The sequence below is a fragment of the Phallusia mammillata genome, chromosome 1 (assembly GCF_965637545.1).
Source record: "Phallusia mammillata chromosome 1, kaPhaMamm4.hap1.1, whole genome shotgun sequence".
Taxonomy (NCBI): Eukaryota; Metazoa; Chordata; class Ascidiacea; order Phlebobranchia; family Ascidiidae; genus Phallusia; species Phallusia mammillata.
This window is the reverse complement of record NC_137252.1, coordinates 19432250-19459355: the sequence shown is the minus strand read 5'-3', so window position 1 is coordinate 19459355 and position 27106 is coordinate 19432250. Positions and strand designations below refer to the sequence as shown.

General features: G+C 35.0%; 1 protein-coding gene across 2 annotated transcripts; it reads left to right on the top strand.

The window, feature by feature from the left end:
* Positions 1 to 255: 255 nt before the first annotated feature.
* On the top strand, positions 256 to 27106 carry LOC145218048 (girdin-like). 2 transcript variants are annotated; one of them, XM_080085441.1, is made up of 37 exons: positions 256 to 372; positions 570 to 689; positions 1356 to 1438; positions 3533 to 3641; positions 3700 to 3828; positions 3931 to 4014; positions 4073 to 4213; positions 4477 to 4637; positions 4972 to 5053; positions 5120 to 5298; positions 5515 to 5641; positions 8558 to 8693; positions 8822 to 8958; positions 9063 to 9140; positions 9498 to 9719; positions 10227 to 10352; positions 10534 to 10655; positions 10897 to 11005; positions 13074 to 13211; positions 13272 to 13391; positions 18492 to 18644; positions 18705 to 18868; positions 19203 to 19355; positions 19422 to 19560; positions 19808 to 19948; positions 20003 to 20164; positions 20236 to 20493; positions 20880 to 21004; positions 21293 to 21425; positions 21486 to 21685; positions 21759 to 21856; positions 21976 to 22212; positions 23553 to 23645; positions 24840 to 24971; positions 25589 to 25666; positions 25731 to 25849; positions 26003 to 27106. In XM_080085441.1, exons 2-37 carry the CDS (start codon positions 618 to 620, stop codon positions 26573 to 26575), a joined length of 5313 nt encoding a protein of 1770 aa, XP_079941567.1. In that variant the 5' UTR covers positions 256 to 372; positions 570 to 617; the 3' UTR covers positions 26576 to 27106. The 2 variants fall into 2 exon arrangements, with proteins under 2 accessions (XP_079941567.1, XP_079941572.1); XM_080085446.1 differs by lacking the exon at positions 23553 to 23645.

Here is a 27106-nt window from a genome sequence, read left to right as displayed (position 1 = left end):
TAGATCCACCAAACAGGTAGCATTTGCTAAATACCAAATTTTCTTTTAGGTTGAATGGTAATCCTGGTAATTGCGTCATTGCGATTCACACAGGGTAACACGATTTATTGTTGTCATATATATGATATCAACCAGAACTTAGTCGTGAATGGAAATTGGGTATAATTTTGTGGGAAGATTTTGACTGTTTTAAATATAGAATATATTTATTTTAGTTATTTTTGCTTTCAAGTTACTTTGAGGGTCTGTGACAGAGTTCATACTTCATACATGTATGGTGTACCTGTTTTAGCTTTCACTGCAATTTGGTGCTAAATTAAACAACCCACTGAAGACGGAGGGAGATTTTATTCTATGCAGATTTACAACATGGTAGGCAATTTAGAATGTTGGAAGTCAATCAGGAAATTTACTGCTAATTACACAAGTTTGATGTCAGCTTAAAAAAGGCACACCAAACTTCCATATGTGGCCTATACTCAGACTAACGTTGGACGCTTCTGATTGTGATATATGAAGATGGACAGTGTATGGAATTGCTTATTGTCCAGCTTTGTTTTATTTTGCAGATGGTGTAGTGTTTTTGTAGTGTTTTTCTCTTGCATCATATAACAAAAATGAATTCACTGTCAGGAGATGAAAAATCTGATGTAATATCAGTTTTTATGGCTTCACCACTAGTTCAATGGGTATGCATGATATCAATTTATTTATCTACTATATTCACATTTGATTGGATCGTGTCACTTGATTGTTAACAAAGATTTACAAACAACTACACAGAACTGAAGTTTTCAGTTGAATAGCAAACATTGCTTTTCAAGTCAATTGTCTTGCTGGGTTTCTGTAAACCAGTTAGCTGACCCTGCTTGAATGTGACATTTAAAGTAGCAGCTGGTTTGACATTATCACCACACCAAGTGTAAAGAGTATTAACAAGCTATTGATGTCCTGTATGTGCTGGGTGTACTTCTAAAAGGAGGCACGTCAATATGTTTTTTCTCAATTTTTAAAAGCCAAGAATGTCGACAAAAGATTATTACAGGCTCCCTATGAGTGGACACTTTTAATTTACCTTTGTTTGTTCTATGTTGTTTTCCTTTTTGAAGCATGCTATTCCCATAAGAGTAAAGGATGTACGTGCTGCCAATCACTCTGGAATGTTTTATAGTTATGTAGTTAAGGGAGAATCAAGAGCCTGATAACATTGAAACCTTTATAAAGCATGAAATAAATACAAATCTGCTGTGTTGGCACACAAATTTATTACCATTTTGACATAGAATGCAAATTAACACATAGTGCATAAAAGGTTGCTCACCCCTGATTTATATAATATATACATGTGTCTTTAGATACAACTTCTTGTAAAAAGAGAAACATTGGATGTTGAAGATTTGATTGATGGTGTTGTTCTGAATGAGATAATGCTGCAAATGTAAGTGTATTATATTTTATTTTATCCTCAGTGACCTAAACAGTGCCTGATTGTGCTATGGGATTGTCATTAAATCTGTAGAGCTGTCAGTTCTGCTCTAGATTCTGTAGCATGTGAGACGTGATTATGATTGACAGGTTTACTGACCTAATGCAGAGCAGGTGGAAAGTCCTCTGCTTCTAGCTTAAATAGGTGTGCTTCTGGACACTTTCTTAGCTGACGAGAAATCATTTTGCTTGTTGCAGTTCTATTGATATGTGAACAGGTTTTGTGCAATGTGATTTTTGTTAGTTGTAAGGCAAAAGGAAAAACTATCTTATTGTTAAAATACAGAAAAATAATGTTTTTTTTGTGACTTCAAAATTGCCAAGATCTAAAGTCTTTTTTGTATTTAATCATTTCTGTAGAAATGTGCCAAAATACTACAAAGAAATCATTCAATAAAGTTTCCATAAGTTACATGTCAGAGACCAGGAATAGCAGTTTACAATAGTGACACTTCCACATTGACCAGACTCCACTATAAAAACTAATTATTGAAACTAAACTGTCTAGTTTCCAGGATGGGGACCCATAGCTAAAGCGGTGAAACATATTTGTACAAAATGACATGAAACATATTTTGTGCCATTTATATAGCAACTCTTAAAAAAATGCACAAGCATTTCATTAAGTCAACATGTTCAGTGAAAAATGACTGCTAGGATGGCTTTTTTGTTTTTGCTGACCTGTCCTGACAAGGAAAATATGTCATTGAGTCAAACACTAGATATAACTATTTTATGCTGCTTTTACTCAATCAAACCACTTAATAAATATTTCAGGGTTATGTACTCCCAAATGCAATGAAAAACAGATAATCAGGCATAAAATACATGATAACATTGGGTTTGTTTAGAAGCAAATCATGTTATTTTTAGTATATATATTTCCTTTCGTTGAAAAAATAATACAGCGCGTTTGTAATGGCATGGATTTATGGTTAATCGTGCTTATGTTAACAGACCATATTTGAATGGCATTGTGTGATTAGAAGGCAGAAGTTTGTTCAAACTAATGGAACCATACTACCAAAGAAAACAATGGTTTGTGTGAAGAAGTGAACAAATACCTGCTCTCAAAACTTTTGTTTGCTGGACTATTGGGTGATTGCACTCAGGGCTCACATAACAAACAACTTGTGGTTACTTACACTTTAGAATTGTCCTCAACTTTACGCTGTTTGTCGGTGTTAGATTGGTGTTATCAGGTGTCAAATTAAAATCTAAAAAAATTGATGTATTTTTCTGAGCTATTAGTTCAAAAAATTAAAAATGTTTACCCAGTGTTTTTGGGACACATATGTATTCACAGTTCACAATTTTGAAAAACCATTGGGTCACATACACAGTAAAGTTGGTTGGTTACAAGAAGAAAGAATTTAAAATAGTTTGGCAGGTTACCAATTATGCTTTTCACAGTTTTTGTCATCTTCATAATTGTTCAGGGCAGTTAGCACTTCACAATAAATTCCAGGCCTGAAAGTTCCATTATATACATGCACGACACTTCTGTGGTTTTAGTGGAGTAATTTTTTTTCAACCCTTGTATATCTATTTAAAATACAGCTAAAACATTGTGTTGAAGTTGTGTCATTTGGATTTAAAACATTGTATTGAACCTGTGTCATTTGATTGAGATAAACAAATGTACTCCATGCTTTTTACACATTTGTCTTTTCAAATCCCAAAATATCCCCGCATGTAAAACATAGAAAAGGGGATCTTGGACCCACAAATGCATTTCTTGCTTTTTACATTTATCTCTAAAATGGTCAAAACATATTAATACTGTTACCTGCTCTCATATACATGTTTGTGGGGACCCACCGTTTCTACTGGCAGAAAGAATCACTATCATAAATTCTGGGTAAAGGTCCAATTAAAATTACGAAACAAATTCATGTATTTTGTTAGAATAAGGCAACTGATATATGTGGTGTGGACACCCATTATGTAGGATGTAGTACATATAAACTGGCAACTTATAGGAAAGGTACCTTTCTAGTTTTAAAAGTGACTAAAATTGTGACTTTTTACCAAACCTTTATTTCAGAGACCCAAGGCCAAAAAATCCTGTTGTAAACAAAAATGTGAGAAACGATGCAAATTTAATCCTTCAGAACCTGACAATACTTTTGTGTCACATAAAGTCATATTATGAGGTAATGACATTGACACCAAAGTTGAAGACAGTTTGTTTTAGTTTTTTTCATTTTCAAGGAAGTGCAAAAGCAAGTTGTTGTCATGCCTCTTCCAAAACTGCTCACACTTGTTAAAGGTTATAAGACTCCTGATGGATTGGCTGAGTTGGAGAAACTGTTGCTACTTATCCTTGGTTGTGCTGTACAGGTATAATAATGTCATCAGTTTAACATTGAAAAAAAAAACTTTCAAATGTTTTTAAAAAGATTTTTAAATAATTGCATTTAAAGGATAATTTGTATTTTTCAGTGCGACCATCGGGAAACATTTGTAGAAACAATGAAACAACTTACCTATGAAGGGATGGAAATAATGATGAATCACATAAAAAATGTAGGTGTTTTTATGTTAATATATAAGTCTACTACATTTAAATTCTCTCTTTTTTTAGATCACAGAGAACACTGATAATGTGCTGAACTTGCAGTGGGAAGATGTTAGTGAAATTCCACAAGAAGAGCTAAAAATTTTGCTGCAAAGAATGTCTATACATGTGCACAATTTGGTCACTGAAAGAGACAAATACAACATGGTAAAATAATTGACATTAAGATTTGCTATCTCGCCTAATGCCTCTGCTAATGATTAGGGCAGATTAGCTGAATTGTTTTGACAAACATTTAGCTCTAACCTGAAAGCAATTAATAGCCAAAGTATTTTTTCAGCAGAAGAATTTTATATGACTGACAAATATTTGACAAGGTATCACATTAAACAAATATTGAATTTAAAACTAGGACTCATTGTGTTTGGCTTTGTTACTTGTATTTTTTTAAACATGTGTTAATTGTTTAGAATTTAAATGATTTGAGTTTGGAACGAGACTATTTACAATCCCAAATTGGTGAAGGATCACCAAAACAGAGGGATGGCTTAAAATCTCCAGCCACCAAGCAACATCTTATTGTTGAGCTTAATGAAAATAAGGCTCGCCTGAGAAAAGCAAGACAAGAATTGTAAGTTTTTCTATGTAGACATTGCTATAGTGTCAGTACTTCATTACCTTTTTACAAAAGTCATTGTCCTAAAACACCAGGAAGACTAAATTGCGATAAAGTGTATTAAACAATTTTTGTTTAAAGCACGGATAAAGAGTCTAATTATAAGTGGGGTATGTTTTTTTTAATTTCCTTCTTTGTTTTAAAACCAGAAAGAAAAATGTAATATCAATATTTTTCTTTTTTCATTAAATGCGTAAATAAACTATTACCTTTGAGGGCCTAAACTTTTTCCAATGTGCTTTTGTTCATGCATAATCCACTATAAGCAAATGTTGTATTGTTTTGGAAGAGATGAAAAAGTGGAAGAAAATTCGGATTTAAAGCAGGAGCTGCAAGAAAGTCAAAACAAATTAAGAGAGATCAAAGAACAGGTGTTTTTTATTGAATTATCACTTTTTTGTATCACTTTCAAATAAACCTTGGTTATATTTGTGCAGAATATTAATTTGGTGAATGATGCAAGAGGAGCAAGAACACTTCGTGATGAAAATGACATTTTAAAGGATAAAGCAGCAAAAGCATCAAGATTGGAATTTGAGGCAGATATGTTAAAAGAAAAACTGAAAGATATTGATTTCTATCGCCAAAGAGTTGAAGAAATCAGGGAGGACAACAGGTACAAACATTATAATACAGTTAACACAAAATATTGATTGTTGTTGTTATTACACATCCTTGCTTTCTGAGGATTGAATATTTCTTTGGTAAGTGAGGAGAAGCATGAAAGTTGTGTTGTCAAGTATTTGATTGCGTGTAAGACAAACTGACACTTTTAGTGGGCATGTGGAGTTAGGTGTGCAGAATTTATCTGCAAAGTTTTGGCTTTTGTTAGAATTCTCCATGACACAAAAAACCTGCTGGAAGAACAGCTTGAATCAACTCGTTCTCGTCTTGATGATCTTGTTGATGTTGAAAAGAAAATGATTGAAATGAAACAACAAATCCATGAAATGACCCAGGTTTGTTATTTTCACAATTTGTCTTTTCATAGTCTTTTCTGTGTTGACTAATTACAACAACACAGGATGTAGACAACACATAGTTTAATGCAGCGATCTCCAACAAGCGGCACGTGGACCAGAAGTGGCCCACGAGGCAATTTCCCCTGGCCCGCGGCATCGTTAGCAAAAAATAAAAATATTGATATCTTGTTTTACTAACACGTCGAGTGTTCACCAATGGAAAAGTAATGAAACTTTAACTCACACCCATTATATCACTACGTCAAAAGTATTCAACCTTTGTGATACATAATTATGATGAAATAATCCGAACTGAGTCTGATCATCAAAGCGTAAAAACTTCAGAATCTGTTCAGTTTTTTGTGTTTACTGTATAGGCCGCATAGATTGTTTCAGATGCCTAGGAGAGTGGTTTCCTAAACATTTTATTTTCACAACAAACGTTTTGTAATTTTTCCAATTGGACTTGTGGTCCACGATAAATTCAGTACTAAAGCCAATTAAGCACTTTAGCAAAACGAAATCTTAAGCTGCTAAAAGTAATTTTTACTTTTACCACTACAGCTTTAGGGATTTATTTCACCTAAATATTATTTGCTTGGTAACGCATAGCAATGATCAAGAAGAAGTTTGTGACATCACAGACAAAACTAAGATATGAAATTATGTGCAAACAATTGTGTTCATTGTTACTTGTGATGAAATAAAAAAGCCTTGATCAACATGCAATAAGATTGTAAAGACATGACCTCTAGGAAGTCAACGAAAATAGCGCCATCAACCACTAAAGGACCAAAGATAAGGCCTTTGAAAGCATTTTGACATATAAGGGTACATGCGGCCCGCTGCTTCAAGGTAATTATGGGTCCCCTTCCTTGAAGGGGACACATCTTGATTTTACTCGATTTCTTTTTTTTTTTTTTCTTTTTTTTTCTTTTTTTTTTTTTTCTTCCCTGAAGTTTGTCCACCCCATTTTGCCCTGAAATGTTTGATGGATTTGGATGAAACTTTCACAGATGGTAGATATGGTTATGTAGATGTGCCATTTGTTTTGTTTGACTCGATAGCCCCAGTGTTTACCCCACTAGCCCCCTAAAATGGGTAAATTTTGAACAATGTCCGAATTGGATGAAATTTGGACAGTTTGTTCATTGGGCCATTTTAGGGCATCGTTTGTTGTGTTTTAACCTGTAGCCCCAATATTTACCCCACTAGCCCCCTAAAATGGGTGATTTTTTAAACAATGTCCGAATTGGATGAAATTTGGACAGTTTGTTCATTGTGCCATTTTAGGGCATCGTTTGTTGTGTTTTAACCTGTAGCCCCAATATTTACCCCACTAGCCCCCTAAAATGGGTGATTTTTTAAACAATGTCCGAATTGGATGAAATTCGGACAGTTTGTTCATTGGGCCATTTTAGGGCATCGTTTGTTGTGTTTTAACCTGTAGCCCCAATATTTACCCCACTAGCCCCCTAAAATGGGTGATTTTTTAAACAATGTCCGAATTAGATGAAATTCGGACAGTTTGTTCATTGGGCCATTTTAGGGCATCGTTTGTTGTGTTTTAACCTGTAGCCCCAATATTTACCCCACTAGCCCCCTAAAATGGGTGATTTTTTAAACAGTGTCCGAATTAGATGAAATTCGGACAGTTTGTTCATTGGGCCATTTTAGGGCATCGTTTGTTGTGTTTTAACCTGTAGCCCCAATATTTACCCCACTAGCCCCCTAAAATGGGTGATTTTTTAAACAATGTCCGAATTGGATGAAATTTGGACAGTTTGTTCATTGTGCCATTTTAGGGCATCGTTTGTTGTGTTTTACCCTGTAGCCCCAATATTTACCTCACTAGCCCCCTAAAATGGGTGATTTTTTAAACAATGTCCGAATTTCATGAAATTCGGACAGTTTGTTCATTGGGCCATTTTAGGGCATCGTTTGTTGTGTTTTAACCTGTAGCCCCAATATTTACCCCACTAGCCCCCTAAAATGGGTGATTTTTTAAACAATGTCCGATTTGAATACAATTTGGACAGTTTTTTCATTATGCTATTTTAGGGCATCGATTGTTGTGTTTTACCCTGCAGCCCCAATATTTACCCCACTAGCCCCCTAAAATGGGTGATTTTTTAAACAATGTCCGATTTGAATACAATTTGGACAGTTTTTTCATTATGCTATTTTAGGGCGTCGATTATTGTGTTTCACCATGTAGCCCAATATTTACTGCTTAAGCCACCTATTGTTTATAAAACGTCCGATTTGGATGAATTTTTGATAGTTTTTTGAATTTGGCATTTGTAGCTGTCGAATATTGTGTTTCACCCTGCAGCCCTAATATTTACCCTACCAACCCCCCAAAATGGGTGAATTAATCAACAATACATTTTGACAGTTTGTATAATATGCCGTTTTGAGATGTCAGTGTTTTATGCTATTTAGGCACACAAACTTATAACAATGTCTCAATTGCATGAGATTTGGACAGTTTGTAATTTACATAACTTCTTTTTTTAAGTAACACTACCAATTACTGTGTTTGACTTTATAGCAACGTTTCTTATGGTTGTCTGTTTACAACTTTGCGGTTTTGGGGACCCATGAGTTTCTGCCTGCAGAAACAAATCAAGATTATAAAAAATGTTGGCTAATATGGGACCCAATAAAAATAAATATAGAGAATATATTACAGTTTGCAGAATAGATTGTAGTGTATATGCTATAGTAAAATGTGCTAAGCCACCCTTCTAGTTCGAAAATTGCCCCTGGACAAATTTTGAGTTGGAGACCCCTGGTTTAATGTAAAAAACACTGATAAATTCTACACAAAGAGCTGAAATCTTTTATTAACACTAAAACATAAACCTAATTGAATTTTACTTGTTGAGAACGTCTGATGTTTTGTTTCAGGATCGTGAAAAGGACAAGTTGCAAATTCAAGAGTTGATGGACCTCAACTCTACACTGCAATACGAAAAAATGCAGAGTATGAATGAGTCTGGATCTTTAGCATATCAATTGGAACAAGCGAAAGAAAAAAATGGATGTTAGTTAGCAGCTTTATTTTTTGCATCCTTTTTTTAATGTTCAATAACTGACTGTTGCGTAGAATGTAAGTTTACATAATTTGTACCAGCTCTATTTTACGACTCTGTGTTTTTTGTTTTTTTGCAGCTGGTCGTTTGTCTATTTTTGCTGAATCAGAAGAATCCATTCACACCAGAGCACTGAGATTGGAAAAAGAAAACAAGCACCTCCAAACATTAGTCAACACCTATAAAGATTCAATGAAATCTGCAGAATTGACAGAGGTCAGTGCTTGGTGATAAAGGCTGTGTTATCATTTTCATTTTATTATTGTTACAAGTTGTGCATCTACTTCATGTGTTTCAAAGTATTGCTTTGTTTTATTTAGACAAGCTTGGCTCAGCTGGAAAAGGAAAACACAAGATTAAGTAACAAAGTCACTCAACTCCAAGATATGCTTAACAAGGTTTGTTTTATTGTTTGTTGCACTGCATTTTAGGGCATTTTCTGACATGTATTATTATGAATGTCTTTTCCTGATTTCATTTTGTTTTACTTTTTAGTTGTGGTGGTGAAGGGCTTGCATTAGTTGTTTGGTAATTAGCTACATTGTGCAACATTTATCACTAATGGGTCAAATGCAAGAAACGTCATCAGATAGCAGACGCATATTCATATAGCACAAGTTGCCGTTACTTTGTTGGCCAATAGTTGCAAGTTATTTTTATCAGTGATTTTTTAAAAATTCGAACAGTGCATGTGAAATGACAAAATTACCTAATCCACAATTGTGATTTGTTGTTAAGAAACTTTTTTTGTGCAGGAGAAACAAGCAGGTCTTGATTTTGAACAACTTTCAAATGAGCTTTCAACTGAGAGACAGAGACTTGAAACAACTTTAAAAACATCTCAGACCTCGTCTGAACGCCGAATTGCAGAATTGGAAGCAGAAAATGTGCAACTGCTTAAAACCACGGAGACACTAAGGGAAAGAGCAAAGATTGGTGGAAATGCAAAAGTCAAAGCTATTGAAAAAGAAAATAAGGTGAAGACATTAGGTTAACTTTACTGTAATTTTTTTGCCTACCAAACATATCTCTGTGTCGTAGGTACTTTGTATACTAGTAAAATGGACAATTAGATTACTTAAATGTTTTGTAAATGCACTTAGTTTGTTGTGGTTTTCATTTACCACAAATAGATTACAAAGGCGATTTAGTCTAATAAAATTCAAATCTCTGTAACTAACTAAGCAGAGACACTACTCTTGCACAAAAAATGAGAATGCAACACAAGCATAAAACTTCTCACTTGGCCTATCAAGGGTAGTTAGCACATCAATATCTGTAACTTTTATTGATTTACTTGTTACTTGCTTGCAGAATTGCAACCAACTTTTTTTGACAAACTAAATGTTGTTCAAAAATAAATTTTACTTAAAAGATTTGGATAATTTGGATCATTTATGTAACACTTATTTGGTGTTGGCATGTTGCGAAATTAGGACTGTAGTATACTAACCTTCTTTATTTATCTTTTGTTATATTTGAAGGTGTTGTCAGAATTAGTGAAAGATGTCACTGCAAAATTACATAAGAGTGAGTATGAACAGAAACAACTGACAGAAAAAGTTCTTGAAATGAAAGAAAGTGTTGAACAAGCTGAAATTATTGAAAAGGTTTGTAATGCAAACACTAATATAGCATCACACTTACATCCTTTAGTTGCCACAACTTTATCTTCAGACTATTATTAAACTAATTTTGACAAACAGGAAGCAGTATTTATAAATTGACAATAACAAGTACAGGTAAAAGAGAAAAACAACAGTTTCATAAATTATTTATTTTTGTTTGCAGGAAAATGTGAAGCTTGAAAAACAGAATGTCACTCTTGAAAAAAATGTGAAAAAACTAGAAATTGCATGCAAAAATTTTTCTACAATGGAACAAAATGCTACTGATTTGGAGGTCCAAAATAGGTAAAGCCTTGTGTAGAGCAGTGGTTCAGGATTACTTTTGGTGCGACCTACACAAAAATGCCCAAATGCCTCAACCCAACTGAACTGTGACATTAAAAACATACATTGACAAAAGCATAAGGTAAAAACTAAATAACAAAACATATGTGATAAACCACATTTGTGTCTATTTAGTTTGTGAACTTATGCAAACCAAAACACAAAACACAAATGTTTGAAGTTTTTTTCTGTGGTATTACAGGCAACTAAAGAAACGAGTTGAACATCTAACCAATCTGACTGACCAATTTGAGGCCTTGGAAGCTGACAAAACTGTCACTGAGCAAGAAGCTAGTCGATTGCGACGTCAGGTAAATTGTTAGTCTACGCCAGTGGTTTCCAAACTATTATGGATGCGGCCCAAATATTTGCGAAATTTAATTTTGTTATTTCTGTGCCATATGGGTATGCATTTTTATGTAAAAATCAGTAAAACTTAACAGAAACTTTTATCCAAACATTCCGATTTGGCCCAAATTTCCGAGCAGGTTTTAAAGCATTGACAACCAAACAACTTCTGATGTCAAAAACAAAAACTCGGTTTACTGCTTAATACAAGCTGTTATGAAATTATTATTACTCAACAGTTTAGCTATCTTGTAAAAAATAAAGACTATGAAGTAAAGTAATAAGAATACATGACTTTGTTACAAAACAAATGTGACCAGAAATATTTTTCCAAACTTTGGGAAACGCTTGTCTACACCAGGGTTCTTCATTAGGCACGATTTCAACCACCGAAGGAGCAATTGTGACTATATTTAAAATTGGGAGCAATTTTAATATTACTAAATGTGCAAAAATATATGCAAGAAATGGTAAATAAGCAAAATGCCTTAGCCAACTATAACTAACAAGCAGCTTTTATTGGTTTTGCAAACATACAGCAAGACGATTGGTACCTAAGTATGGGTCCCCTTCCCCGATTCACCCACAGCCCCCAAAAACGTGAAATTTTTGAAATGGCTATACTTGCTAAAGTACTCCATTTAGGAGTTATATGCTTTGTTGTTTGGTGCAATATAAGGTATTTCAAAGAATTTTGTGCCTTAAAAAAAGATTTACCCATTTTCACCCCTTAAACCCCAAAATATTGGTTTCTGTCTAACACTGGTTTGTTAAATGTGTTTGGTCAAGAAAGAGTGCTTTAAATTTATTCAAATTGGCACAGATGTTAGTTATTGTTCCGAATTTGATCCTCCTGAAGTTTGACCCCAAACGACCCAGCGGTTCACCCACAGGCCCCCAAAACGAAAAAAAAAAACCGCTGTACTGACCCAAGTACATAATCTGAGGGTTTCATGCTTTGTTGGTTGGTGCAATGTAAGCTATTCTAAAGAATTTTGTAACTTTTTATTGGATTCACCCATTTTTACCCCTTAAACCCCAAAATAATAAGTGTTAGGCCAGAAATACAAGCCCTAATGTGCTGAAATGTTAAACAATTGTTTGCAGTAGGTTATTCATTTAGTGTTTAAACATTTGCCTGAATCAGCCAAATAGTTACTTTTACAGCCCATAATATGTGTACACTGTCAGTCAGATAGAAGTCTCAACTCTCAAGGTAGTAATTCACTTGTTTACGATTAAGGCGGGTGAATGCAGCGGGAGTGCTCACAATTCACTCGTTTATGATAAAGGCGGGTGAATGCTGCGGGAGTGCTCAGCTTGACGCCCGGACAGACGTTTTAAGAGACAGTCGTGTTTGTGATTAGAAATTAGCTGTTTTTGCGCAGCTATGCTATGTCGTGTTATTAAGTTATCAAGCACATTTTCAGTTTTGGAAAATTGTGTTTAAAAACTGACCTTGAACGACAATATCAAGGTCAAAACATGAGAATAAATTGAAAGTATTTTTCCCGTTCTTATTTACTGTTTTTTGTAATTATATAACAATAATGATGCAAAAAGAATACAGACAAAACTTTTAAAGTTGGGTTAAGGCTTAAGTTGGTTAAGTTTTTCCTTAAGAATCTAAAAGTAATCAGGATGTTTGTTTACCGTAAATCCGCACAAAATGCTTGCAGAAACAATTTTGTTATAAAGTTCCAGGAAAAAGATAGGTACCCTATGAAATGTAGGTGCCAAATATATATCCATTATAAATATAGTAAATGGTATATGTGATACATCGTTAAATATGATGTAATATATATAAACTGGCAATATATAGGAAAACCACTATTCTAGTATAAACACTGTATGTGCTTACTGCTTAACAAAATCATCCCGACAGTTTTGGTTTCTTTGGTGTGTGATTAGTTTTGCAAAGTTTGCACTTTACCCATCTGCACTGTTGAATTCATGCTAATGTCCGAATTGGATAATTTTTTTTATTGTAAATTGTGTGTTTTGTAGTGACTTTGTGTGTTTTTTTAGGTTGAGTCATTAAAAAAATCATGCAGCAAAATGACAGAATTGGAACAAGACAAGTTAGAGGCACAAAAAACATCTCATCGACTTCAGCAAACTATAGATGCCATGAAAGTCAATGCCAAAAAAACAGAGAAACTTGAAGTAACTATATTGTTTTGCATTGCTGATGGTGGTAAAAAAACATAAATTGTATTTGTTTAGATTGTGCAGGAAGAGCTTGAAAATGAATTGGAAAGACTTCGTTCTCAACTTGACCTTACCAAACAACGATTAAATTCACGGGAAAATGACTTGCATCAATTGGAAAGAAACTATGAAAAGGTGACAAATTTTTTTTTGAAATTTGGCAGATAAGTTTGTCAATTTTATGGTTTAGCCGGTTACAATTTTTTATTTAATTCTAATTACAATATACAGGTTTAAGGTTTTAAGTCATTGTGGGTCCCCTTTTCCTTTGATTTCAGTCTGTTTTTTTTCTTGATTTTTTTCCATGCACATGTGGCATAAATTATGGGTCCCCTTCCCTGAAGGGGACACATATTGTTTTTGTCTATATTTTTTTTTTCTTTTTTCTTTTTTTCTTTTTTCTTTTTTCTTTTTTTCTTTCTAACGCAGATTTGTTCCCATGTTTTGGTCAAGAAAGAATGGTTCAAACTTTTTCAAATTTACACACATTACAGATATTGGTCTAAAGATGGTCCATGTGAATTTTGACCCCGTTTGATCCCTCGGTTCACCCACAGCCCCCCAAAACGTGAAATTTTTAGCGCGGATTTGTTCCCACGTTTTGGTCAAGAAAGAATGGTTCAAACTTTTTCAAATTTACACACATAATAGGTATTGGTCTAAAGATGGTCCATGTGAATTTTGACCCCGTTTGATCCCTCGATTCACCCACAGCACCCCAAAACGTGAAAGTTTTTAGCGCGGCTATTGTTCCCACGTTTTGGTCAAGAAAGAATGGTTCAAACTTTTTCAATTTTACACACATTACAGATATTGGTCTAAAGATGGTCCATGTGAATTTTGACCCCGTATGACCCAGAGATTCACCAACAGGCCCCCGAAACGTAAATGTGTCTAACGCTCGTTTGGTCAAGAAAGACACTGTAGGCAGAAGTACCAAGAGAGTAACTCACTGGTTTACGATAGCGGGAGGGCTCAGCTTGACGTCGGACAGACGTTTTACGAGACATCGTTTCAGTGATTAGAAATCAGCTGTTTTGCACAGCAATGCTATGTCGTTTTATTAAGTTATCACTCACATTTTTAGTTTTGGCGAAGGTTTTACACCTATGACGTGATTTAAGCCTAATAACCGTGCTTCGGTTTTGTATATGTCAAGAAAAACTTTGTTAATAAAAGTTAAGATGAAAAAATTAACTTGACTTTTTTGCCAAATAAATGTTTTTTTAAATGCTCGCTGTCAGGTTGGCCGCCGCATGATCACGGGTTACTTAAGGTCAACTAGTCGGTATTACAAACACAGCTCAGAACGTTTTTCATAACGTAGCGTTTTTTTAACAATCAATTTAGGAGTCAATACTCAAGGCATGTATAAATTAGGCTTAACAGTATTGTTGAACACGAATGACGGCGTGCTATTGAAAACGGTGTCAAAAGGTCAAACAGTCGTTTGGCGTGTGCACCCTGAGAGGTTACTACAGGTCAATGGTACTCGTTTTGCGAAACAAAGTTAAATGAAAAACAATTTGTTATGTATACACTTTTTAATTTAAAGTGTCTGTAACACAACTGTTACAGCTTTCTAAAAAAAATTGCCCGACCTTGGAGGACTATATCTGGGTCAAAGCAAGAGATTAGATTTAAGTCTTTGTTACGTTTTTTTAATGTTTTTGTAATTACATTACAATAATAGTGCAAAAAGAATACGAACAATTTTTTTTATTGTTGGGTTAATGCTTTCTAAAACTTTGTCCTTAAGAATGTAAAAATCACCGCAACATTTGTTTACCGTAAATCCGCACAAACATGCGTGTGGGGACCCATTAGTTTTTGTTTACAAAAACAATCATATGTGTAGATCAAATGATGTGTATAGTAAATTGGTAAATATCGTATAGAATATATAAAATGGAAGTATATCAGAAAGCCACTCTTCTAGTTTATTATATATATATTGTCGTATGGTTTCCACGTCTCAAAAAAACTTAGATGTGATCGGATATATTTTGAAACCAGTCGCTAAATGCTGTATCGCATTCATGTACGGTCCGATATCCACCTTGTAACTTGGTTGTGGGGCATTTTAGGACAAGATGGTCGGTGTCTTGCTTATCTGCCCCACAGTGAGGGCATTCCGAACTCGTTCTTTCGCCCCAGCGTTGAAGCATGTGGGCAGTGCGAGCGTGTTTTGATCGCAGTCGGTTCGCTGCTACCCAGTTACGTCTATGTGCTAAGTCGAAACCTGGCAGTGGAGTTGTTGGGTCGTCTACTAGCTCTCCTCCAGCGGGCATGTTATTAAACCAATATTGTTTCCATTTTTCAGTCATATCGAAAGTGTTGTCAGTCTCTAAGTTGTAGATTGGATGCCTGGATTTTAGTCTACGTGTTTTTGGTGCTTGTCTTATAATTTTGGTGAGGGGAATTTCCTCGGGAAGTGTTTGAAGATTCTGTATCATCTTCATAGCTGATGCTCTGCGTCGTAAGTGTGGGGGAGGTATTGCACTCATTGTTGGTAGCCATGTAATAGGGGTGGATTTTAGAGTTCCTGATATTATTCGCATTGTTCTGTTCAGTTGGATGTCCAATTTTTTAGTGTGAGTACTACGCTCCCATGTCGAAGCACAGTATTCTGCGGCGCTGTAACACAAAGCTAAGGCAGATGTTCTCAGGACTGATTGACTTGCTCCCCATCTGGTGGCTGCTAGTTTGTTGATCAGTGAGTTTCTAGTTTTTATCTTGTTTGATAGTTTCTCCAAATGTTGTCTATAATTTAAAGTTCTGTCTAATGTTATTCCAAGATACTTCGGATTGGGGTCCGTTGGCAGTTGCTTTCCATCAATTGTAATATTCAGTTGTTGGTTTGCGCGGTGATTGTCCAGATGGAAAAGAGTTGTCACTGTTTTAGTGGTGTTCATTTGTAGATACCATGTCGTGAAGTATTCCTGGAGAGTGGTGAGATCAGCTGTGAGTTGGTTTTGAATCGTTGTTAGACAATTTCCTTGATAAGTTAGTGCCCAGTCATCCGCATAGCCGAATTTAAGACATTTGGTTTTAGGCATGTCTCTGATGTATACGTTGAATAGTGTAGGGGCCAGTACGGAGCCCTGAGGTACCCCGTTTTTTATTTTAAAAGTTTTGCTGGTGTCGGAACCTACACATGTGTAGAAGCGACGAGTACCTGTCATTTTTGATATGATTCGCAGCATGGTTCTGCATTTTATTATTTTTGCTAGTTTTAGTAGAAGACCATCATGCCATACTGTATCGTAGGCAGCTGATAAATCTACGAATATGGCTCCAGTTGTGTTTTTTAGTTCATATCCTGTTTCAATGTGTGATGTTAAAGCAAGGACTTGTTCACTGGTGCAACGATGTTTTCTAAACCCAGATTGTTCAGAGGGTAAGAATGGTTCGACCAGTGGCGTTATTCTGGCAAGTATGATTCTTTCCAGAACTTTGTAGGTGCAGCATAGAAGAGAAATTGGCCTGTAACTGCTTGGATTGGTTGGATCTTTTCCTGGTTTCAAAATTGCTATCACCTTTGCTATTTTCCAATCTTTGGGAAGTTTTCCGGTTTGAATAATGTCTGTCAATGCGGTCCTCAGCCATTGAAGACTGTTATTTCCTAAATGTTTCAGCATTTCAGGGTAAATTCCATCTATTCCAGCAGCTTTGCTCGCTTTTGTTTGCTTTAGCGACTCTTTTAATTCTGACATTAGTATATGTGATGACAGGTTGGAATCTTCCGTGTATGTGCGGTATAGTTGTTGATATTCTTTTCTTACAGATTTTTCAAAAGTGTGGTTTGGTTTATGGTGTCCTCGTTGTTTAATTTCCTTTGCGATTTGGTTTGCACTTATCGGAGCTGCAGTTTTGGGCTTTGATGTTGAATTAAGGTCCAGTTTATGTAGAAGTGCCCATGCTTTACGGCTTGAGTGTTTGAAGTCGAGATTTTCAACTGTACTGATCCATCTGTTTCTCCTGTCTTTATTAAGTGATGATAATAGTTGGTCTGCTGTATTATTGTCATTTGTTTCTTCGTAGGCTTTGAACAAGGCCTCACTTTCTTTTGACCAGCAGGGAACATACTTTTTTCGTCTACCTCTTGGAATGTAGCGTCTTGCACTTTTTAAAACTAGTTTGTGAAATCTGGGTATTGTTTGAGCTGATGGAGGAATATGGATGCATGTCTGGTCCACGGCTTTGGCAAAGTTTTCCCAATTAGCTTGTTCGAAGTTCCATCTGTTTTTTGGAAGGGAGTTGATGATAGGAATTTTTAATCCAACTGTAGTTATTATGGGCCGATGTTGGCTATGTGGAAAGGAGGGCAGAATTTCCGTAGATGCTGGCAATGGATCGAGGTTATCGTTTTTTGATACGAGGCATAGATCTGTTGAATAATCTTTGTTCCATCTTGAGGAATGAAAGGTACCATGGGTTTTGGGGTCGTATAGTAGATGAAGATTCGTGTCATTTATCCATTGTCCTAATTGTTCGCCTGCTTTGTCGTTTTCATTATATCCCCAGTCGGTGTTGTGGCTGTTAAAGTCCCCAATGTAAACAGTGGGGTGAGGAAAGGATGGGAGAGGAGGATTCGGCCATTCTTTGTTTGGTGGTTTGTATAAGTTAACAACCGTTAGTTTCTAGTTTATTGATGGATTTGGATGGAACTTTTACAGCTGTTAGGACTGTAGATGTGCCATCTGCTTCGTTGAACTTGATAGCCGTAGCAGTTACCCCGCTAGTCCCCACTGAGTACAACATTTTAACAGTGTCATCGAGGCAACCGAACATATGTAACTTGTGATTGCAATGTACTTGCATAAAGTGTTGGCTATTTTTGCAGATGACAGTTAGGGTTTCAGCGTTGTGACATCAAAAGCGTTCATGGTTGCTGCTCAAAACATCTCTATTGGCCAAATTTTAAACATTGCCGGATTTGGATAAAAAAATTCTGTACTGTTGATTGGGTCATTGTGGTTTCATCTTTTTTAGTTTTGATGTAGAACCCCATCATTTACCCTACTAACCCTCTATAATGGGTGAACTTTGTAAACAATGTCCGCATTTCATCCATGTGTCATTGGGTCTGATGCAAATGAACATAGTGAATGTATAACCTTTGTAATGTTGGTGATTATAAATATTATAAAAGCAATATTACAATGGTTATACATTCACTATGTTCCCAGTGATAGTGCAGAGAATGGCTTTACTTCATATTTTCGGTTTTAGAAATCTTCAGAACTTAACCATACTACGCACAAACTAAAGAGATTGGAAAAAGTGGACAAAGAAAACCAAGAGTTGGTTGAAAAGAATTCCCAAATGAAATCAACCGGCAGCAAACAAAGTCATGAAATTGCCAGGCTGAAACATCAACTAGATGTATATTCTTTTTTTAGATAAATATTGGAAACATTGTTTGCAAATCTTCTTTGCTTGCAGGAAGTAACATCTGAATGTGAAACAGCACAAAGTGAACTGACAAACCTATCACGACAAAACAAAAACCTGCTTTCAACTGATGTGGAAATGCAGAAAACTGTCTCTGAACTTTCAATGAAGGAAAGGGAACTTACCAAACTTCAAAAACAGCAAGCTGTCAATAAGTAGGTGGTCAAGCAAAGATTCAGTAATAAAAATGGTCTCACATTGGTCAGACTAATTTATAGTCAATGTATCAAAAAAAGGCTACATAAGGTTTGTTGCTGTTTCTTATGGCTGATTAGCTACCACTATCCTTACAAAAAATTCAATTTAAGTCATTGTGGAAGATATTAGCCAACAAGTGATGAACATACCTGTTCAAATTAATCGTTTCCAGCCCATGCTTACCAATTTCTAAATGCATAAAGGCTTTTTTAAAAAGTTTAAACTAAAACTTCTACTTTGACAAAGATATGATGTTAAAGCAGCGTAACACATTAATTTTTGTACTAAAAGGGCTACTTTGAACGAATTGAGGGAGGAGTTGGTAAATGAAAAGTTGAATTGTCAGCAAAAGCAAGCTGAACTTGAACGACTTCAAAGTGATCTCAACAGCATTGGATTAAGCCAAGAAGATTTGGTAAAGGCATCATCCAACAAAGATAATGAGTAGGCAATTGTTTTGCAATTTATTGAATCAAACAAAACATAAAATTTTTCCCAATTTAATTTTAGGCGGTTTACAGCACTTGAATCAAGGTTTGAATCAACGTTGAAAAAGTCACTGGAAGCAAAGGAAAACAAAATTAGTTCACTTGAGTCTAGGTTGCAGGAATCTGTTCATCTCAACAATAAATTGAGAACTGATTTAAGGGTAAATAATGTGAAAATACACAGTTGTTGGGCGCAGATTCAGTTTATCCGATCTTGTTTGTTATAACCCTCATGACATGTTGTAGAGTGGCTGTGCATTGTTAATGTGTTTTTAAACAGAAAATTATCTTGAACATATATGTACACCATTGAAACTTTGTTGTTTTTCTGTGTGAACTGTGGACTTAGCTTTTCATCTGCTTTTTTTGTTTATTTTTGTAAGCTATATTTTTGTTGTTTTCTTTAAGGCAATAAAACATGATTATGAATCATTGTCCCAGCGACACCAGGAGGAAGTTATGTCAGCTGATCCAAAACAAAGGAACAAGGATTATGCTTCATCAGAGATTTTGAAAATCAAAGATCATCTTATATCTGTTGAGCGAAAAGTAAGCGGTTTGTAAAAGTGTAGGTGCCATTATTCACCGAAATATTTTTTGCAGAATGCTACACTTTTAGCTGAAAATGGGTCTTTGAAATCATCCTCTCAAGATTTGCAAAGTCATGTTAAATCACTAAAATCCCAAATTACTAATATTCAGCGACAACAAGAAAAAACACAGGAAACCAATTCAAATTTACAAAAGCAATGCATTAAACTTCAGGTATATTTTGCTCTGCCAAAATTTTTCAAAGTAAGGCTTATTTTTCTGACATTTGTTTTATATTTATCAAGGTTGAAAATTCAACATTGCAGTCACAATGTAGTTCATTGATGTCACAAAATGCACAGTCCAACAGCACACAGGTGGCAAGTGAAACTGAAAAACAAGAACTCGTGAAAGAATTTGAAACAATAAAAAAAGAGAAAAAACTTCTTGAAAAGGATCATGATGACATGTCTGTGTTGCATGAGCGGCAAACTGTTGAATTAGAGAACTTGCTGCAGGATCAACAAAAGCTTAAGCAACAAAGTCGACAAATGCGAGTAGAGGTATTTTTTACAAAAATATTAATGGGTCCCCATCCCAAAAGAGGGCACATTTTAATTTTACTTCATTTTTTTATGAGTTTATGCCTGTAGAAACAATATAAAACAAGTATAGGAAACATATTAATGTTTTTAAATAGGTTTAAGTGTATATGCAATGGCGAAATGTGCTAAGCCACCCTTACAGTTATTAGTTTTAATCAGAAACATGTTAAAATGCTTAATATTAATCTGTGGCTGCAGCCTAACATTTCGTGAAGGATTTTTTTGACACTGGTTTTTTTTCAGTAAAAATAAAATACATATTTTGGTTCATACATTTAACAAAGAGCAAACAACAAAAACTGTTTCCTGTAATCAAATTTAAGCAAAAACTGATGTTTTTGCAGTTAAAAAATACAGAAGAAAAACTGCAATCAATGATTCGACGCAGTTCCCATGAGCAGCATCAACGAGAAACAGAAACACACAGTGTGTCTGAAAATTTCGGTGCTTTAAAGGAAGCTCATGAAAAGTAAGAATAACTGAACCAATATTAGTAAACATTGATACTATAAGCTGAATTTGATTGCAAGTTTCATAATCAGTTTAGTTAAATTAATGAATTCCAAATGTTGTTTTCTGTTTGTACTGATTCTGCAAAATCATGTAAAAAAGCTGGGCAAATTGGGTATGCAACAAACTAGCATGGTCTGTACTAATATAACAGCTTGTTATTGCATATTAAGTGATTTATAATGAATTCACATACGACTTTTCCCAAACATAAAATTCTAAGTTTAAATATTAACTCTATTGATAGGCTTAACAACTCTTATAAGAATTTAAATAATGAGTATGAAGAGCTGCAAGGACAATATTCAACCCTCAAATCCAGCCTGAATCAGACAAAGCTGGAATATGCTAAATTGGAAGCAGAAAGTTCAGATATTAAGGTTGGCTTGATTGGCATGTAGCTCTATCTGCAAGTGAAGTGATATACTACATTTCTGCAGGATCATAATCAGCAGTTGGATATTACTGCTGCTAAGCTCAACAACCGCTGTGAGGTCCTGATGCAATTAAAGGCAAACCTAGAGGAAGAAAATCGCCATCTTCTGGAACAAATCAGTCGACTAATGGGTCAAAATGAAGAACTTCTATCTCAGACGTTGGAAAGCAAAGATCAAATTTATTCTGAACAAAAGCAATATACGTCAGTGTTCTATATTTCAAATAAAAAATATTTTAAATCACTACATATTATTTACAAAATCTTTAAATTTTAGTGAGCGAATGCAGGAGATTCGCCGTCAAAAAGAAAAACTTGAAGAGAAGATTATGGACCTGTATAGAGCACCAGGCCATTCACCTTCAAAACGCAAGGGTATTGGGTTTACTCATATTTTTTCACTTGCAAGTTTACTTTGTCTTTGCAAAACTAAATGTTCCTCTGTTGACATTGCCTTTAAGACACTTCATAAACATAATTTTTATTTTTTGAAGGTATTACGGCAACCATTCGTAAGACCTGGCAGAGTATTGGAAAAACAGGTGAAAGTCGCAGAAAACGCGATGGACTGCCTACAAGTTCAAGTTTGCACACACCCAACCATGACCAACGAGATACAAATCATCCTGAGTTTGTTTCCTCATCTTCAATACATAGTTTTCCCAATGAATCTGCTTCAGTTGATTCTGGTTCAGCTGAAGGTCATCTGGAAACTGGCACAAAAGAACCTGGTAAGTTTACCATTTCATTACAGTAAAAATTACAATTAACTGATATGATATAAATATTGCCTTTTAAGTTGTTGTGATCGAACTGTGCTAAACTCTTGACATCACATGAGGCGATTGAATTAGTGCTACTAAAGTTTGCCACATGTTTTTTTCTGTCTCTGTGTATTTTCAAGCACTTTTATGGCACACACAAACACATGTAGTGCAATTCTTTTATCCATGGTTACTATGGTAGAGTTGTTTTTGCTGTGATGCACCTGTTTAGATGCTAGATACACTGAACAAAAACTCGTTTGTGTGATGTTCCAATTTTGTAGTGTATATTTGACTGTTTTAAATCAGGGGTCACCAAACTTTTTTACAGACATGAAAATGTTAAGAATGGCATGCAAAGGCTCATAGCTAAAAAGCCTTATTTAGACTCGGCCCTGCAAAGCAATTTTGACTGTGGTTGCACGAATAATCTTACAAGGAGGAAACCAACTTTAATGGTTAAGCTGTATTTTTTACAGTTAGCTTGGACAGCGAAAAAACAATGGACCATTATAAAAAAATTCAATAATTGAATAATGTGCTGCCCTAAAGTAAGCCCTCAGGAAACCTAATACTACGGGTACAGACAAACAATCAACAGATTTTTGCATAGGTTAATGCCTTATATGACCAATAGAGCTTTTTTGCTTTTTTTTGTATAAAACCAATTTGAATACTTCCAGGGGCTGCATAAAACTGACATGTCACCCATGGGTTGTAGTTTGGTGGCCACTGGTTTAAGTGAATGGTATAAAAGACATGCATGTTTTACAAGAAATTTTAAATATATAATAATGAACAAGTTGGAAAAAACACCAATCAGCATGATTTTGTATTTTTCCAAAGTACCTATGTGTTTTTTTGTTCGTTGCAGCTATCAAATGCTGCAAGGGTGTAAAATTTGCAACAAAACAAATTGAGACAGTCATTTTCACTTTTAAAATATAAAGGGAGTTGTTTGAGAGACCTGTCAATCCAAATTAGTTTTGTATCAACTGTTTCAACAGTAAAAGATTTGAACTGCTAATATAACTGGCTTTGTCTCAAATCAACCAATGTATTTTAAGTGAATCTTTAAATATCACACATGACATTAGGCAGAATAATATGTCAATCCACAATTTTACTGCCTCTGTCTTAGTACTTTTCAGGATTTAGACATGCATGACTAATTTAAACATATGCAACTGTTTGTTGTTGATGACATGTCTTTGTGGCATTGTTTAGGAGTATTTTTATGGTGCAACAAATAGTGATTGACATCTTGTTGCTGTATTATATCATTGTTATTTGCATGTGCTATGTAGCAACACACAAAAACAGAAGGATGCGGCGCAATTTGAGTTTGTTTAATCAACTTCAGCGAATATATCCTGCGCGAAGGAAGGGATCATACACATGTAAGAAAGCAAGTGATCATGTATTGCATGAGGAACCACATCAGGGTGGCTGCATGTTTAGTGATCAAAATGCTTGGCATTGTAAAATTTGCATGCAGCAGTCCTTCAAAATCACATATTTTGATCCATTGAGAGACATTTTCACTGTTTCACGAGTTATTTTCTATCTCCTGAATGCTTTTAGTATCTTGCATTGGTGATGGTAAAGTGCATGTTGTAAAATGTGTTAGATAGCTCTAGCAATAAACACATGCAACATAAAAGAAAGCAGTCAATACCATTTGAAAAACAAGCAGTCTTAGGTTAATGTTACTAAAATTCAAATTCTACTGTACATTTGATGTAAAAAGGTGCATTTTCGGAACTGTAGAATACTAGTATTTTGTGCTTGCAAGGTTTGTATTCTAGTCATTTCCTAAATGACTTGTACTTTATTTACTTAACGTCAACTGTAGAAAATAAAAAACAAAAACAGTAATGTAATAACTAAAACAGACTAAAGAGTTCCTCAAACAGACTTTGTTTAGCCCTCTAATGAAAAAAATAAGCCCCCATAAGAAAGAACATAAAATGCATAGTGGTGGAATTATGTAAAAGGTTTTAAGTTGAGAAATGGTTAGTTTGGCTAGTGTTGTTCACTTACTGGATGTGGTCTTTGGTGGTTTTTGTGCATGTTTACATCCAAGATTATAACTTTGTAAAATTGGCTTTTCAACAAACTATTTATTATTATGACTGTTCGTTTGAAAAATTGATGAGTATTTTGATGAAACTTTATTGTATTTTTTGACTTATTTTCAATTTCTATCTTATGTTTAATAACGTAACTCAAAATGTGAAGTCTGAATATGCAAGTTATGCTGATCTTTCTTAGCTGCTGTATGTACACGTTTACCATTATATTGTGAATGTACTTAAATTTAAGCTTTGAACATGTTACTATCAGTGATTTAATGGTTCAAGCAATTTTTAAAGGTCATATTTTTCTGGTTATAATTGGTTGGTAGTAGCTACTTTCTGGTGATGAGATTTTTAAAAAGACATTTAAAAACTGAAAGGAAAATTATTGTCACTCTTTTTGAAACTTGGCATGGTGCACTGTTTTTTTTACCTGTATTTCTGTAATTCTCTGTCTTGTTCGTAAAAATAATTTCAGACATGTTCAATAACAGACATTTTATGGTATTTTTGCAGTAGATTCAGGAAAGGGTGAATCGCAAGACAAAAGGCGAACACAGCTCGGTGGAAACTTGGCACATTCAACCAATGCTCTTCACTCATTATCGGTATCACCACAAGTTAGGTTACACTCAAAATCATCAGCAGGTATAATAATGTTTTCAAAATCTATAACACATAACTTATTGTTAGTCTCCTTTTCTGAAGGGAAAATATATTTTTTGTACATTTTTTTGCATACTGCAAATGTTTTCCTTTTTTTTTCCCCGGTTCGTCCACAAGCTTCCAAAGCGTGAATATTTAAAAATACCTTCAAAAATTACACAACTCTTGAGTTTTACATGTTTTTGGTGGGTTATGAATTTGTCAGCAACCTATAATAATTGGTATAAGCAGAAATTTTAACAGTTTCAAATCAAACTTTGGGCATTTATATTCAGGCTATAGCAACCCTAATTTTAACATTTTCTCAAAACCATTTCCAATTCATGTGCACATGTATTAGGGGAGGCATTCGTTTTTCCTTGAAGAAACAATCATTGTTAAATTCTGAATAGAGATAGGTGCCTAATTAAAATTAGTTAACAAACATATCTGATGTATGTACAGCAACTTGTGTATGTGGTTAAACAGTAGATATAATTTGCGAATGTATGCAGTAAACCCACCATTCTAGTTGTACATGTTTTCAGTTGTCTCAAATAAGTTCTGTGGAAATTTGTAATTAGGAGAAGTTATGATAGTTTGAATTTTTGTTGTTAAAGCATCCAACTCGATAAGAGGTTCATCTTTCACTCAATATGACGCACATGGAAAATCAACCAACGACTTATCAACATTAGGTATGTCCGTACATGTAATATTTTATTACATCAAAAATATATTGACTTGTTTATTTTACAACAGGTCATGAACCAGTGGCAGGTGAAACGAGAAAAAGTGAAGATGGTGATTCTCAGGTTTCACCAAGCAAACAAGTTATCACATTGCAGCAGTTTTTAACAGAGAGTGATCACAAACCGCAGGTACATTACTCACTGTTATGTCCTAAAGCTTTGCAGTGTAAAAAGATGTACAGTTTTAAAAGTTATGTTTTTGGTTGTACCAAATAAAGCTACCTTTTTAAAAAACAAGGCATGCTGTTAATAAAAAGGTGTTAAAATCCAATTAAATTGCAGACACCACAATCCGGTCGAAAACAACCTGAAGTTGTTCTTAGAACTTCAAGTTCAAAACCAAGACCTAAAAGTATGCATAGTACCCCTGAATCCATGTCTTTGAAGTCGAAGTCCGATAACGCGACTGTACAACGGTTGGATAGTTTGGTTGGAAGTCCGCGGGCTTATGATGTGGCGAAAAATGCAAGTTTTAGTGTCAATAAGAGTAAAAAAATGCCAGTTTCACCACGAAACACGCCACCGCATAGCCGTGACATGACATCAACGCCAGTTTCTAATCGCGGAATGGAGGACTCTGGCTTAAGTCCGATACCATCTTCATTAGCTGATCACCCAACCAATCCTATTCGTCGAGACGTGCCTCCACCGTCTCTTGCAACTTATAATCCCAATCCCATTAGACGGGATGTACCCCCGGAAATTCAGCCTCGACAAAGGAGATCCGTTGCTGGAAATGATAGAAAGCCGAGATCATCATCTGTTTCTCCTGATGAACGAGCAAACGCACCGCTTTCAACTAGTAATGATGACTCAGACAAGAGCACACAATGGTATGAATATGGATGCGTTTAACGTTTGGTAAAAAATTCGTTAAGCCTGTCCTCACATACACGTAATACTTGCACTCTGTTTTGATCATGTCATTTGGCGATTTTATGTTTTTTACTGTGTTGTAGTTGCATCTTAGCGTTGCAAAATATATATGTTATTATTGGTTATCGTGTAGAGTAGACGTTACTGCTGCGCGTATTGCTTTTTGTATTTTTTCATTGCATGATAGTTTTTACAGAGCTACTGATAAGTTGGTAGATATAGATTCAACGATTTAGCCTTGAAAATGTACTGTTGTTGATGAGTGTAGTAGTGGAATATGCGGTACTGGCTTGATCTTGTATATCCTCACTGTGTGTTTGATTTGTGTCTTAAATTCCTAATTTACTTACATCCCATATTGTTGGCTGTTATTTTTTCTAAAAAGTGTACCTCTCATGTGAATAATACGATTAGCGTCGGCAAAAACTTTGTTTGCCAAAACTTACAAAAATGTTATCACAGTGCCTTTAAGTGGTTTGTGTTGAAATTAAATGGACCAAATATTGTTTA